This window comes from Canis lupus, chromosome 31, assembly GCF_003254725.2.
Source record: "Canis lupus dingo isolate Sandy chromosome 31, ASM325472v2, whole genome shotgun sequence".
In the NCBI taxonomy this organism is placed as follows: domain Eukaryota; kingdom Metazoa; phylum Chordata; class Mammalia; order Carnivora; family Canidae; genus Canis; species Canis lupus.
The window spans coordinates 37,448,217-37,464,559 of record NC_064273.1 but is presented as its reverse complement, the minus strand read 5'-3'; the positions used below and the strand labels follow the sequence as shown (position 1 = coordinate 37,464,559).

General features: G+C 48.5%; 1 protein-coding gene across 6 annotated transcripts in view; it reads left to right on the top strand.

Annotated features, from left to right (window-relative positions):
- The window catches only part of LOC112669191 (heat shock transcription factor 2 binding protein), a 148,512-nt gene that overhangs the window by 48,301 nt on the left and 83,868 nt on the right, over positions 1-16,343 (top strand). For 2 of the 6 annotated variants that reach the window (XM_049104590.1, XM_049104589.1), the window contains exons 2-3: positions 1,291-1,441; positions 15,594-15,697. In XM_049104590.1, the coding sequence (XP_048960547.1) occupies positions 1,291-1,441; positions 15,594-15,697 (255 nt within the window). Of the gene's footprint in view, positions 1-105; positions 221-359; positions 448-681; positions 715-1,290; positions 1,442-15,593; positions 15,698-16,343 lie in introns of those variants that run through there. The other 4 variants (XM_049104591.1, XM_025462098.3, XM_025462097.3 and 1 more) reach the window with 4 other exon arrangements.

Sequence of the window (16,343 nt, the reverse complement as noted above, 5' to 3'; positions counted from 1 at the left end):
CGCTGAGCGCCGCCCCTAGCCCAGCGCCCCCCGGGGTCGGGAAGGCCCCCGGGACTGCTTACCTTGCCGCTCAGCCTTGCATCCCCCTGTCCTTCTGCTCTGCAGGCAGCGAGTCTAAAAGCCCGGTTAAGGCAGCAGAGCCGACGCGGAACCTCGCCGAGCCCCACCGCTGCCCCCACCGCTGCTCGCCGGGCGGAGGATGCTGCGCCAGCTCCTGGAGGTTCGAGCCTCGCTGCTGCGCGTTCCCGCGCTTTCGGGCCTGCGGGGCCTGCGGGGTCAGAGGGCGCGGCGCGCAGGCGCACGGAGCGGGCCGCAGGGAGCCGGGCCGCAGGGAGCCGGGCCGCAGGGAGCAGGGAGCCGGGAGCCGGGAGCCGGGCGCACGGAGCCGGGCCGCACCAGCCGGGGGCGGCCATGGGCGAGACGGGCGGCGCCGAGGAGGCCTGCGGGGTCAGTGGGGAGGCCGGGCCCCGGCGACTGGCTGCGTGGTGCCCCCGGAGCGTCCGGGCCGCGCCCACCCGCACAGGGGGCCCGGGAGGGGGCAGCGGGCGTGGCGGGGACAGTGCGGCCCCGGGGCGTCGTGCGGGGGCCCGGGAGGTGGGGGGACCCGGGCTCGGAGCCGGGCAGTGTCCGGTTCACGGTGAGGGCCGGAGGCGGTCACCCGGCCTGCCCCCCCCACGGCCTGGGCGGGTGGGGAAGATGAACGGAACAGCGGAGGTGCGGGGGGCGCTCCCAGAGGGCCGGGCAGCTGGGCCCGGGGGTGGGGGGGTGAGGGTGAGGGGGGCCCGAGCGTGTCCGGCTGGTGTAGGTCTCGGTTTCCGGGGGTGGGGGTGGGGTGGGGGGTGGGACCGGAGCGTGTCCAGAGCATCAGCCTCGGCCCCCCGCCAGGGGTGGGGGAACGAGTGCCCTGGTGGCCTCGGCTCTCTCGGGGGATGGAGGTGGGGTGTGGGGGTGGGGGACCAGAGCCTGTCCGGAGCCGGGGCTGGCCTCGGCCTTGGGGGGGGGGTTGTTGGTGGTGGGGGGACTGAGCTTGTCCGGCTGGCCTCAGCCCCCGGGGGTGGGGGACCAGAGAGCTGCCCGATTTTCAGCCTCGGCTGGGGGGGGGCTGGCATGTGGATGGGAAGGGAGACACTGGCTCCCCCTTTGAAGTGTGCGGAGCAGAGGGCAGGATGGGTAACGAGGAGCTTCTGAAAGCTTTGTGAGCAGGAGGTGTCCAAGGAAGGAAGCCAGCCGACTTGGGCAGCAGTCGTCCGGAAAGACGGTAATAATGGGAAAATCTGCTCCTCCTTTTAGCACGTGGGGACTAAAGAGGAATTCGTTAAAGTCCGGAAGAAGGACCTCGAGCGGCTGACCACTGAAGTCATGCAGATCCGGGACTTCTTACCTCGGATCCTGAATGGGGAGGTGCTGGAAAGCTTCCAGAAATTGAAGATTGTAGAGAAAAGTGAGTCTGACTTGCAGTGAGCAGGCAGGGATGGGACGGCAGTCTGTGCCTGTGGCTGACCTTCCACGAACTGCCACTGTGGCTGCAGTTGGGAGAGTCGGTGGGGACTCAGGGTGAGGTGCCCTGGGGCGCAGAGCTCACACATCCCTAGTAAGCTGGCTGGGGGGAACGTGGCCAGCTCCCTGGGGTCTCCCTTAGTGGCTCCTGTTTCTACCTGCCTCTCATCCTCGGCGTGAAGATTCCATACTCTTAGAATTAGAAAGCTCCACTCTAAAGATTAAGCGTTGGTATAAGTGAAAAATCCTGCCTTGTGGAAACTTTGCATGGAGTTAAAAGTCTCGGTAGAGATACGTGTGTATTTACTTGTTTCTAGGTGAACAGACAAGCCCGTTTCTTGTTTTTATTAAGATTGATTGATTTATTTTAGAGGGAGAGGGAGAGACTCCCAAACAGACTCTGTGCTGAGCTCTGAGCCTGGTGTGGGGCTCGATCCCACGACCCTGAGCTCATGCCCTGAGCTGAAATCCCAGAGTCAGATGCCGCCCTGCCAGCTGCCACCAGTCAGTTTCCAGCCCTGATTTAAGTCTGGAATTGCCAGGACTTGTCCATTCAGAGATTGAGATTCACCTTGAGCTCTGACGTCAGGTGTCAGTTTGGGAGCCTTATCGAAGTTCTAAGATTCTGGGACTGATTCTGCGCTTAACTAACATACTAAATTACAGTTAAGTGAGTCTTTGGTGCTTAAGGCTGGTCTAACGCTGTGCATTGGACTCCTCACCATCCCTGAGTGGTCTCTAGGACAAGTGTTTCTTTCCTTTTCTTTTCTTTTTAAAGATTTTATTTATTTATTCATAAGAGACACAGAGAGAGAGGCAGAAACACAGGCAGAGGGAGAATCAGGCTCCATGCAGGGAGCCGACATGGGACTCCAGGATCACACCCTGGGCCGAAGGCGGCGCTAAACCACTGAGCCACCCGGGCTGCCCAGGACAAGTGTTTCTGAGTGGCCCAGAGTGTGTCTCTAGCACTGGTCCAGACAAGAAGATACCTGAATTCAACAGTACATGTTTCTGGCGTGGGCTGATGTACCTGGCCAAGGGCGCAGCCATACATAGTTAGAAGGGAGAACGCTCATGACCACTGCAGTCCCCTGTCCTTACTCCCTCTTTGGAATCCTCAGATTGGGGGTCTCCTCCTACTCCATGGCCATGACTCCTCCCCAGGGCTTCCTTGACAGTCTCAGCTCTTGCTGGACTTGACGCTGGTAGCCGTTTGTCTCCCCTTCCTCCATCTGGAGGGCTGTTGCTAGTCTCTGGGTGCCTCACCAACCCCTACCCTCCTCCACACATCTCACCATCTGGGATGTTGTCTCCCATGGAGACCCTGTCGGCTGTGCTCTAGGTCCCTGGTTATACCGTAGCTCTAGACCATTGGCTTCGGAGTCCCTTGTTCTGATCCCGTGCTCAGCCAGTGACCTTCTGAGAGCAGTCAGTCACCTGAGTGCGTTTATCTTCAGGGAAGGAAAGTCCTGACCCGTAGCAGAGCATGCCAGTGGGCTGAGTGGTTACGTCTCAGCAAATTAATGAACTGGCATTCTGAAAACGACATCAGGGTCTCATGAATTGGTTAGCACGAGTCTGGAGATCACAAAATCAAAAATGTATATATGAGACTGAGGGGCACAAAGATTGAATCTGTGGTGATGTGATCAGAGTTAGACTTTAAGAGCTCTTGCCTCGCCGTCCCCAGACCCTGTAGTCATGTCTTCCTGCTCTGGCTGTTTTGTCTTGGTCTACTTTGCTGACGTGTCCTCTGCAGCAGCCTTTCGGCTAGTGGAGCTTCCTGTGGAGTCGCCTCACTCCACGGTCTTTCCATGGGCAGTCTCATGCACACACAGCTTCAGTTTCCATATTGCTGCCAGTGGCTTCTGGGTTTGGCCCAGACCCCCAGGCTTAGTTAGGGCCTTGAGTCAACTCCTACTTGGCATTTCTCCTTGTGTATTTCACCATCATTTCAAATTCTCAGTGTTTGTCCCAGCCTAATCAGCCTGCAGCCATCAGGAAGCACCCATGGGTCCTCGGTCAGGCTTATTGGCTTCTTGCAATAAGAGAGGCCACACCCCAGAAGAACCATGGGCATCTTGCCAACAAGAGGCTAGAGTCGCGGTGGGTTTTGGGGAAGGGTGGAATTTAGGTGAAGTGCACATTAAATCGTGTTTTAATGGCCGCCAAGCAGAGTAGGGCCGTGTGTGGGGGCATCACCATATCCTACTACAATGGACCGCGGCCTCGTGTCTTTGAGAAGCACAAAGTTTATTTTATTTATTTTTAAAGATTTTATTTATTTATTCATGAGAGACAGACAGAGAGGCAGAGATACAGGCACAGGGAGAAGCAGGCTCCCTGCAGGAAATGTGATGTGAGACTCGATCCTGGGACTCCAGGATCACACCCTGAGCCAAAGATAGACACTCAACCACTGAGCCACCCAGGCGTCCTGAGAAGTACAAAGTTTAGATCGTGTAGAATGTTGTGTCTGGAAATTCCTTATTTGAAGCTCTGCAACTAGCTAGAAATCAAGGCTGCTGCCCTGTGTCCCAGTGACTTTGATCCTGTAGGGAACAGCGGGATGTTCCTTTTTTACTGGTGTAATTCCAAACAGCAAAATTTCTGACAGTCTGAGATTTTACAGAATAGGCTTTTTGTGAATCAGAAATCAGCAGTCACTGAAAGGGGTCATTGTCACAGTGTGTTCTTGGGAGAAACACTGTTTCCTGTTAACTTGGCAGCTTGCTTCATATGTCTGTTGGCCCAGTGTGGCGAACTCCGGGACAGATTTCTCCTTTCCTGCCTCTGACTCATTCGTGCCGTCCATCCCCCTAGCCCACCTCACACTGGGCTTTCTCAGTCTCCTCAGGGCACAAGCAGGTTTTTTTCCTCATGGCTGCATCCTGGATTCACTAGCCTGCGTCTGCTGCCACCTCTGAGCCCAGGCCCCTATCTCTGCCTCCTGTTTCTCTGTTTGCTCATTGTCACTTTCCAGTCTGCCCAGACTGTGTAGCCTGTGTAGTTTTTATTTTTTTATTTATTTAATTTTTTTTAAAGGTTTTATTTATTTATTCATGAGAGACACACAGAGAGAGGCAGAGACACAGGCAGAGGGAGAAGCAGGCTCCATGCAAGGAGCCCGACGTGGGACTCGATCCCGGGTCTCCAGGATCACGCCCTGGGCTGAAGGCAGCGCCAAACCGCTGAGCCACCCGGGCTGCCCGCCTGTGTAGTTTTTAATAGTTAGGTGTGGTTAGGTCATTTCCCTGCTGATATCTTCAGTGGCTTTTCCTTGCTTTTAGGATACAGACCAAAAAACACCCCCTCTCTAAAAAAGCACCACCACCCAAAAACCTAAGCAAACCTGTACCATGGCCCAAAACACTTTGTATTATTGGACTTAGCCTCAGGCGCAGTCTCATTTCCTGGTCTGCCTAGATAACATCTGTCTTCCCATTGGTCCTGTCAGGTGTTGCAGCACACCACACTTTTCCTTCAGATAAAGTCATTTTTATTGTCATCCTATGATGTAGGTCCGTGGGAGGGCAGGGCCCCTCTTTTTGCCTCCCACTGTATTCTCTGTGCCCAAATATTTGGTTCCGAGGGACTTCCCACCCACCCGTTTTCTGCAAGCTCTTTTTTCTGAATTGCTCAGTATCACAAAGCTAGAGCTAGAGGTACCTGGGTGTTAAGAGAAAGGGAGGATCAAAGTGGATTTGGTGTCATGCTCACGCTCAAGGCTTGACTATGAACTTGAGTTGGCCCTTGAAGGCTTCTGCATCTCTGGCCTGAGGCCTGGCCTACAAGAGGTCCTTCTAAGGCATCTTTCACTTAGTTTTGGCTGTTGACATGGGTGACATGAAGGAAACAAAGTTTCTCTCCCTTTTCTTTTTATGAGGAGGAGGGCTGCTGGCTCTTCCCTGGGCCTTCTGAGACAAATCTGGTGAGCCATGGCCCCGAGAATGGCTCCCCGAGAGGTGATCCAAGGATCGCAAGGTGACAGCAAGAGCTGATGGACATGCTGATCTACCTGCCCTCCTGGCCCTGTGGTCTTAGAGCAGTATTGGGGTTTCTTTTGCTTCTCCAGTGGATGTGCGTTTGTCAGCTTAAGGAATGACAAAGAGCAACACAGAGGGAGGAACGAATGCAGACAGGAAGAGAGTAGAGGGCAACTATACCTGATTCGAGGGGAAGCTGCTTTTGGAGCCTAGGGGGTTGGCTTGGTTGGGTTCAGGCCATAAAGGACCCATGTTGACAAAATGAGTGTCACGTAGTGAATGGGACTTAATTCTGATTTTAGCATAGTAACTCCCTTTAGGAAATTGGGCAGGTAAGTGGTAGAGTTTGGAGTCTTCATGGGAAGGGTGTTCCCTGAGGATCTCTGAGAATATATGAGCATTGAGGAGCCAGGCATGCTTTGAGGGGTAAGAGGAAGGTGTTTTCAGATGGGGTGATGGTTACAGATGGTATGAAAGTCACAGATGAGAGTAGAGTTGATTGCCCACTAATAAGCTAATTTTTCAGCTTGATACGTGGAGCAAGGATTGGGGTATAGCAGAGTCAAGGTCAGTAAATGTCAGTAGTTGATAGGAGACTAAATAATAATAAATTATTTTTATTTTGAGATGAGAGGCAGGTGGAAGTTATCCATGGAAATCATGTCAAAATAGCGACTAAAATGACATTTTCAGGGGTATGATTTTTTTTTTTTTTTTTTTACCTGTAGAATAAGCTTGAGGAATTGAGTGGAAGATAAAGGAGAATCAATAGATAGAGTACTCACCAAGGAAGGTCTTGGACTCCATTTGGGAGCAGGATTATGGCTGCCTGGGTGGACTGGAAGGGACACGTGAAGAAATGGTTAGTCTGGGTGGAGAAGTGAGGGCAGAGCCTGACAGTGGAAGTACGGAGCGCTGGCGCGCTGCTTCTGTGAGCTCTCAGATGTTTCCCTGCCTGTAGAGGGGACGGTGATGTTTACCACAGGAGGTGGCAAGGCTTCAAATGAGACGACTCTTTGGGAAGCACAGGCGCTTAGTGTACGGCTCGGGGGGGCCCTCGGGAAAGGACCTCTTCAGGTGGAGGGGCCCCTGGTGGACTGAAGACAGCTCCGCTCCTGACCCAGCACTTTGCATTCTGACTTAAACAACATCACTCTGTGAATTTGAAAAAGGTTTAGGGAGGCTTGGAGTACGAGTGACCTGGTTTGAATTCTGTTTCTGTCCTTTCTTAATCTGTGTAAAATGGGGCTCCCATGGTGTTCTCAGGCCTCCACAGATGACCTTGGCAAAGCAGAGATGGGGAAGTACTAGGTAAAAGTTAGCTCGCTCCCTTGCCTCTCACCCCTTCCCGAGTGTGTTCATCTAACAATAATGGAGTTTTACTGTGTCAATGTGTGTCAAAAAGTTTGTTTTAAATTAGAATCCTGTTTTTTAAGGACTTATTTTAGAGTGTGGGCATGTGCGTGTGAGTGGGGGGAGGGGCAGAGGGAGAGAGAGAATCCCAAGCAGAATCCATGCTGAGCATGGAGCCTGACGTGGGGCTCCATCTCACGACCCTGAGATCATGGCCCGAGCTGAAATCACGAGTCGGTCACTTAACTAATTTATTTTTCAAAAATAAAATCCTATATATTATGTGGTTCAGTATGTAAAATAGATGAAAGTTATATTTTCTGCATATTTAAAAAATTCTGTTTTAGAACATTACTTGTAAAGTTGATACAATGAAATGTTTTGATGAAAACAAAATACTGATCAATATTAGATTTTGGAAATCAGTTGCAGTGCCATCCTCAGTGTCCAATTTCTGTTTTTAGTTGTGGCTGTTAAGTTACAAGAAAAAGACATAAATCACAAAGGTAAAGAATTGCAAATGGTGAGTTTTTAAACATTTCACTTTGCAGCATCAGGATGCTTTTCAAGGAAACTGATCTGGAAGCTTGAAGGCAGTGGGGTCAGATGTTTTTGTTTCATGGTGAAGTCACAAGGTCTGATAATTCTTTGTCTTACTGGCATGGATTCATTTGGAGGAAGATGGTGGAAAAGCCAGTCAGCCTGTCCTGTGGAACACTTGTCAAACACCTATGCTGCCTTTGAGATGTCAGATGATATGATTTAGAAACAATTGGACATCTTAGTGGCAGGCGTCTGGAGTTGGGATTGTGTAACATTTCCTATTGACACCAAACATAAATTGCAGTCTCATTTGATGACTTTAAATCTGCAACGTTAGTTTTAACCTTTTAAAATTTATTTATTTAAATAAAAATGTTTAAGTGTTCATATTGTAAACCAGCCTTGTTTTGTTCCTTAAACGTCAGTAATGAACAGAAACTAGTGTAGCTGTGATATACTGGGGAGAGGTTTGTCTAATTTTCTGTAGCAACAGAAAAAATTATTTTGTGCAATTTAAAATTTGTGCAGGAGGGCAGCCTGGGTGGCTCAGCGGTTTAGCGCCACCTTCGGTCCGTGGCCTGATCCTGGAGACCCAGTATTGAGTCCCACGTCAGGCTTCCTGCATGGAGCCTGCTTTTCCCTCTGCCTGTGTCTCTGCCTCTCTCTTTCTCTCCCCCTCTCTCCCTCTCTACCTCTCCTTCTCTCTCCCTTTCCCCCTCCCCCTCTCCGTGTCTCTCATTAATAAATAAAATCTTAAAAAAAATAAAATTTGTGTAGCAGCACCTTGTCTCTGTCTGCATGGTCCAGTAGAACCTTCTGTGATGATGATGGTACTGTGTGATTCCCTAAATGTTTAAAAAACAGCTGCTAGCTGTATATAGCCAATTGGCCCAGCACCATTTATTGAAAAGACAATCTCCTACTCCTGTTGTACAGGATTGTTTTTTTTTTTTTTTTAGAGATTTTATTTATTTATTCATGAAAGGCACAGAGAGAGAGAGAGGCAGAGACACAGGCAGAGGGAGAAGCAGGCTCCATGCAGGGAGCCCGACGTGGGACTCAATCCTGGGTCTCCAGGATCACACCCTGGGCTGAAGGCATTGCTAAACCTGCTGGGCCACTGAAGCTGCCCAACAGGATTAGTTTTGATCTAAATGGCTGTGTATGTGGGGATTTGATTCTGAATTCTTTTTTTTTTTCTTTTTATTGCGCCCCCCCCCCCGCCCCCGCCCCAGGCTGGCTGGAGCGGAGGCGGGGCCCGATTCTGAATTCTTTATTAGTTTTATTTATTTTTATATTGTTCATTATTAGTGTTTATTAGTTTTTATATTGATTTTCTACTTGGTTATGTTTTATTCTAGCTCCCTGATGAAATTGTCTTTTTGCTGGAACATTAATCACAGTTAAAGTCTGAATCTGGCAAATTCAGTATCTGGATCAGCTATTGGTCTGCTTGTAGTGTCTATTTTCCCTTTTGGTAATCTTGGTCATTTTAAGTAACTAATGGACTATTTAAAGTGAAAATTTGTAGAGACTTTGTTTTTTTTTTTTTGTAGACTTTGGATGATAGTATTTTTCTCTCGCAAGCCGTGCCCCTCCTCACCACCCCCTACCTCATTGCACGCACTGTCTGCTCGCCTCTGCAGCTGTCGTGTGCTGCTTATGCCTTGCTGAGCGCCTAGAAGAGGGAGTTGGCTCTGACGTCAGCTCATTTTTCTGTGCTTCCATCTCCTCTGGGATCATGACCCACCCTAAGTCTTGGCTGTGCAATAGCTCTGTGGTTTATTTCCATTTCCCAAGCTCTGTGCTACCACTGACGGCTCTGCCCAGCTTTGCTGCCTCTTTGCCTGTGCTGGTTTGGAATATGCTAAGATTCCCAGGAGGAATGGGGTGGGAGGCTGGGCTCCTGTACCGCTATGAATGCTCCTCCTCTCTGGGTCCTGGCCTGAGGGCCTCTGTGACTCAGTGGTCCCCACATACCTTGAAAGGAGTTAGTTTGTTTAAATTCCAGTTTCCTAATTGTTCTCAAGGGACGATTGATCTGCTACCTCACCATCATAGCTGGAAATGGGAGTCCTTCATATATGTGGTTGTGACTTTTAAGTTGTTAAAAAACACATTTTAATGTCATACAGTAAAGACAGGCTGTGGAAATGTCCCAGATTAAAGGAGGCTAAAGATACGGCTGAAGGCCACACGTGACCCTAGACTGGTGGTTGTACTTGGAAGGGAAGAAATGCTACATAAAGGGCAGTTTCGGGTCATTTGACAGAATTGGAATGTTAGTGGCAGATTAGATAAAGTTATTGTATTCATTTTTCTGAAGTTGATAACTGTATAGAGTAGGTGTGTAGGACGTTATTCCTATTCTTGGGAAATACTGAAGTACTTACGATGTATGTAACTTACCCTCAATGGGCTCAGAACGCGTATTGTGTGTGTGTGTCTGTATGTGGTACAAACGATGAACAAATGCGAGACGTTGCCAGCACGTAAGTCTGGGTACAGGGAATATAGGTATTGTTTGTATTTTTTTTTTCATGCAATGTTTTGTAAGTTTGAAATTGTTCCCAAATAAAAAGTCTGAAAAACATTGTAAAATGGATAAAGTGCTGTTTATAGAACATATGTGTCCTTTAGGCACTCTTGGGTTGTTAGCAGTGGGGTTTGAAAACCACAGTACTACCTGGTCTCTAAAGCATTGGTGGGGGCAGCCCGGGTAGATCAGCGGTTTAGTGCTGCCTTCAGCCCAAGGCATTATCCTGGAGACCTGGGATCGAGTCTCACGTCAGGCTCCCTGTATGGAGCCTGCTTCTCCCTCTGCCTGTGTCTCTGCCTCTCTTTGTGTCTCTCATGAATAAATAAATAAAAATCTTAAAAAAAAGCGTTGGTGGGTGTTTTGAGATTAATTTCCCAAGAGTTTGGTATTATTGAGAAGAGGGAGACCTCTGTTTCAGCTCAGAGAAAAATTATTATTTCTGGCCTATAGAAATCTGAACAAGAGAGAGAATCATGAAGCTTATGATGAAAGAGTGAATGCCAAGAAGGGATTATTGGGGTACCTGGCTGGCTCAGTCAGTGGAGTGTGCAACTCTCAACATTGGGGTTATGAGTTTGAGCCCTACAGTGCATGTAGAGATTACTTGAAGTCTTAAAAAAAAAAGATCATTTGAACCAAAAGTTTATTGTGACCCAAGTGAGACAATATCAGTGTCTCATGTCCATGTTTGGCAGGAACAAAAGGGGAAGCTTGGAGTATAACGTAGAGGACAGACAGGACTGGACAGAGTTTGGGGAATCCACAGGAGGATCACAAAGCCCCGGGAACTGGAGGAGTGGGGTGCCAGGGCTTCCCTTAGAGCTGCCAGCTGCACAGAAGGTGAAGTTACTGTTACTGGAAGATTGTCAGGGATGACACAGGGGAAGTAGATGTCCCAGCAGGTCTCCTTTCGTCCCCGGTCCCTTTGGAGCCTGCTGCTGTTCAAATCTAACATGAAGCTAAAAGCCAAGGAGCCCGATTGCTGTGGATGTTGACTTTAGCCTCTTGGGAGCACCGAGTGGGGTGGAGTACGGATCCAAAGGACATGTGGAGATGGTCTGGCAGACGGGGGCCTGGGAGAAAAGGAGAGAAATAGGGGCTTATGGACAGAGGAAGTGGGAAGGTAGCCAAGATGGAGAAAGTAGAGAGGTACATTATTTGAATATATCACTCCTGACACCCCACCATTAACATCTTATTCTAAATAAATAAAATCTTTAAAAAAAACATTTAAGGGATACCTGGGTGGCTCAGCAGTTGAGCGTCTGCTTTCGGCTCAGGGCGTGATCCTGGAGTTCTGGGATTGGGCTTCCTGCATGGAGCCTGCTTCTCCCTCTGCCTGTGTATCTGCCTCTCCCCCGCCCCCCGTGTGTCTCTCATGAATAAACAAAATCTTAAAAAAATAGTAGTATTCGTATGCCAATAACTGAAAACATTTCCTGATTCTGGTTTGAGAAATACATTCACAGAACTCATCTGAATTCAGTAAGATTGATCTTAGGTTTCTGTGATGGTATTTGTTTTCAGGTGCCCAGCGAATTTAGTCAGTGAGTCAGGGAGGTGTTCACCATCTGCCTGGCATCTGTCAAGCACTGCTAGGTAATGTCGAGATATTCAAAGGGCAGAATTTGACCCTCTTCCTTAGTAATTTACAGGTAGACTAAGGAGCTCCAAGAGACTCAGATGTTGAAGTTAGTGATACAAGGTACTGCCAAGTCCATTTGGCAATGCCAATATAGAACAAATTCCTGTTAGTCACACGTTTTCTTCATCTTATAAAAGATAACTCCAATGGCCTTTAAGTTAGAAGAAGAAGAGTGGTTTGGGGAGATTTTTGGCAGTGGAGAGAAAAAAATGCTATTTGCACGTTCTGATTCCAACTCGTTTCCCCCAACCCCTTTGATTTGTTTTAAAAGTTTGATAGCTAATTAAAGTGTTGTTTGGCTGGCTTATAGTGGGTAGGATTTCAAATGCACTTAAGCTCTTTAACTGAAGGTGTTGTTTTTTTTTTTAATGAATCCTGAAATATTCTCATTTTTTCACTTTTTTTCCCCCGTTTTTTTGTTTGTTTGTTTGTTTTTTGTTTTTTGTTTTTTTTACTTTAGGTATTTATATTGTTGACAGGCTGATTAAGTTAAAATGAAGTCTTTAGGGTGAGCCGTGATCCAGTATGACTGGTGTCCTTGTAAACGGGTATATTTGGACATAGAGCACACGTGTATAGGTAAGCTGATATGAAGGGACCAGGAGAAGGCCCAGGGACAGTGGAGGCAGATGGGAACTCTGGAAGATCTAGGCTCCTGAAAGGTGGAGGAGGCAGGGAAGGACCCTCGCCTACAGGTTTCGGAGGGAGCGTGGGCCTGCTGACACCTTGGTCTCGGGCCCACAGCCTCCAGAACTGGGGGACAGGATGTTTCTGTTGTCGGCTGTCCAGTCTGTGGTGCTTTGTTACATACCCTCCAGATCTCAGTTCACAGTAAAGATGGAGTCCATTAGCAGCTAATCGTGAATTCTTTCCTAAACCTATTATGGAGTGCTAGGAAGGGAGAGGTTAGCTATGAAAGACCGTTTATTTTGGGTTTGAGACTTTTAGCTGTTTTGGTCAAAAACGATACTTTCATATTAACATGAAACAACAAGTGTAAGTTTATTCTTATTTTAAGCATGCCAGGTGCTAAAGGGTAGAGAAATTGATCCCTTATGTATGCTTTACATTTCTTTGCTCAGGGTTTCAGAAATGCTGCTTTTCATTTGTAGCTCAGCTCCTTGCTGGTAATAGTTCTCTGCACCCTTTCCGTGGATAAGTTAAGCAGTGAGAGATACAGCCTTTTCTCATGGTATTAAAACTATCAGGGCAGCCTGGGGGCTCAGTGGTTTAGCACCACCTTCAGCCCAGGGTGTGACCCTGGAGATCTGGGATCGAGTCCCACGTCGGGCTCCCTGCATGGGGACTGCTTCTCCCTCTGCCTGTGTCTCTGCCTCTCTCTCTCTCTCTCTCTCTCTCTGTCTCTCATGAATAAATAAATAAAATCTTAAAAAAAACTATCAAAAAAGGATTGTGAGTTTCAGAAGTGGCCTGTGATGTAGATTATTTCTGTATATTAGTAGTCTGTCTTAGCCACCATTTCATTCAGTTAACAGTTACAGGGAGATTTCCTTATGAATGCTAAAGATTAGTAGTTACAAGACAGCCTAGGCTGGATGGCAGCTTCTTCCCTATTCTGACATCGAAGCTGGGTAAGATAATGTATTATTCACTGTCCATATTCTTTCTGTCCCTGGTTTTTAAAATAAAAAAATCATAGAAGTGGTATATTCTCATTATGAGGATGAGACATATAATCAAAGTGGCTGTATATTTTTCTCTCTTCAAGGATTAGCAGAAGGAACTTACAGAGAAGTAAAATTCATTTGTGTGACAAATATTTATAAAATTCCATGTACCGTTGTAGGGATTTGGGATGTATCAGAAAGCGAAACATGAAAATGCCTGCCCTTGTGGGGTTTGTTCAGGGCTGTTGGCACTGCGGGGGGCCACGCTGAAAAAGCAGGGTGAGGGTTTGGTTGGGAGAAGGCGGCAGTGCTCCCATCTGGCCACGAGGTGGCGGCCTTGTACAGCTGAAAGGCACCTGCCACCTCCAGGTGCCCGGGTAGGCAGGTGTGGCATCCCCCCCCGCCCCCGCCCCGCCCATGCTGACTTTGAATTCTGTGGGGTGCCCGTGGGAGAGTGGAACGTTTGACCCCGTCCCCTTGTTATGGTAGCCTATGGATGTACGGCTACACAGGGCCAGAGACTGTGAGGTTACCCTAAGGAAAATCTGTGGGGCCAGGATGAATTCCCATGTGTGTTTATACGTGGTAAGGCTTGTAGAGATGTAATTTTCTATCTTTGCCACCTTTGAGTGACGTACAGCTTGATGATACAAGAAAATTTAAGAGTGAACTGCGAAGAAAAAGTTTGTACCACTGATTTATTTTAGTTCTTTTCATTTTGTTTCTTTTTATGAGCATATGCATTTCATAGTTCATTCATAATTATAAATGACATAAGTTTTCATTTAACACTGTCACAGAAGGCAACTGTGTAGCTTCTAGAGCCTAGCACTTGACTGACAGTTGATTTCTTGGGTGGCCAGGATTTGCAGCGTAGAGCACAGACTTCCAGGAGAGTCCTGTTGTGGCGTGATGCATTGTAGGAGGAGGGGGCAGAGAGGAGAACTGATTTGAGCTAGAAAAAATAGTCCCACTTAACATGGTTTCTGAGAAACGCCGTTTAAGACAAGTTGTGCCAGCCAGTTTCATAATCTGTAACCGAATATTTGGCTTTAGGTGCTAATCTTCCCTCTAGGGCAAAGGGTGCCTAGGAAACTGCTGACTCCCTTCATTTCTCCCACGCTTTGGGGATGCCCCTGCTGTCCTTGGCAGTCCCCTGCCTTCTCAGAGCCCAGGGCCACCAAGCCACCCCCTGGGCTTGTCCGCACTTCCCTGGAGGGAGTGCTGTCCTGCAGTCTCCTCCCCAGGTGGAGGGGGGCACCAGTTTTCAGGCCGCTGGCTGCTGCCTCCCACCACCTGCTGTTTCTGTCCCCAGGTTCCTGTGGCTGGGCTCCCTCACTGGCTCTCACTGGTTGTGTGTTGTTTTCATTTTGTTAATGGACCAGAGACCAGGCTGTTGTCCTGAAGCCGTCTTTCTCAGAGTCTATTCCCGGACCAGCAGCATCTGCCTCACCTGCGAGCTTGCTGGAAGGGCAGATTCTTCAGGCCCACCTCAGGCCTACTGAATCGGAGACTCTGACTGACGCTGGCGGGGGTGGGGGGGGCGGGTGCAGCCTGTGTTGACCCAGCCCTGTAGGGGATACTGGCGGACTAACATTTGGGAGTCAGTGTCCACAAGCACTGCTGCATTAGCTCTGAGTGCCGTGTGCCACCTCACATCTGGGTACGTGTTAGCATAGACACTGATGATTTCTTAGTTCCTGAGGTCAAGGCACTTCATTACTTTGCTTTTTAAATGTCAGTATTTCTGCACCATAATATCTTTTCTTTAAAGTTGACCATACCTGTGATTCCAGACTTACTAACGTGGATGTTTTGGGGATTTTGTTGGCTATTTGAATCACCACCTAAATGAACGTGGTGGGGAGTTGCCACGGTTGCCCGCCTTCACCGCGGCCTTCTCTTGTCTGATCACCGTTGCTTCCGCCCCTCCATTGACGGCCGCTGCGGCTCTTCCTCCTGAGTCAGTCTGCCAGTTGGTGAGACGAGCACTGTGAATCAGCCCTGGCTGGCACCGTCTACTCACCGAGCTGCCTTCTGCTTTTTATGGAGCAGATACAAGTCTGTGCCACGAGACAGTCGGGTTTCTCAGCCCTGCCGTCAGTCCCTTACGTAACCCACTTTCTTAGAGCCTCCAGTACGAGTTTGGCAGTAAAATCAGGGCTTAAAAACATAAGACTGAAAACAACAACAAGAAAAGTGCTTTTGGGTATGGGCTAAAAACTGGCAAAAACCTGAAAAGCAGAACTTTTAGAATATTGGTCATTGAAGGACTGGTTCTGTGAATAATCACACCTGAGCAGCCCATGCCCATTTTCTTGAGAGATTTGGCTCATTGGATTCTTAGAGGACATTAATGGTCTGAAATGCTGAGTGTTGTTGTGTCTCTCTTCTTCTAGACCTGGAAAGGAAAGAGCAAGAGTTAGAGCAACTGAGAATGGATTGTGAGCACTTCAAAGCCCGCCTAGAGACCGTGCAGGCTGACAGCATGAGAGACAAGAAGGTACGATGCTAGCACACCAGTGTCCGGGCTGCTCCCCGACAGAGCCGAGTGGCCGGCAGCCCTCCTAACCCTTAAGCCTCAAGAGACTGTATTTTAAAATGTATGTAATTCTGGGGGCGCCTGGGTGGCTCAGTCAGTAAGTGTCGAACTCTTGATTTCAGCTCAGGTCACAATTTCAGGGTCCTGAGATTGAGCCCTGCGTTGGGCTCCATACTCAGTGGGGAGTTTGCTTGAGATTCTCCTTCTCCCCTTGCCCCTCCCCCTCCTGGTGTTCTTGTGCGTGTGCATACATATGCGCTTTCTAAAATAAATCTTAAAAAATAATAAGGGCTGGAAAATAGTCGAACATTTGGATTTTATGACCATTTAATGTGGAGAATATTTACTGGGTAGGCTTGTAATTATGACTTCCTGTTAACTTTAAAAAAAGTTTTTTTTTTTTAAGATTTTATTTTTTCATGAGAGACAGAGAGGCAGAGACAGAGACAGAGACAGAGGAAGAAGCTGGGATCATGACCTGAGCTGAAGGCAGATGCTCAACCACTGAGCCACCCAGGTGCCCCAGCTTAAAAAATTTTTAAAATATTTATCTATTTGACAGAGTACTCACATGTGCCTTAGTGGGGGGCCAGGGGGTGAGGAGGGA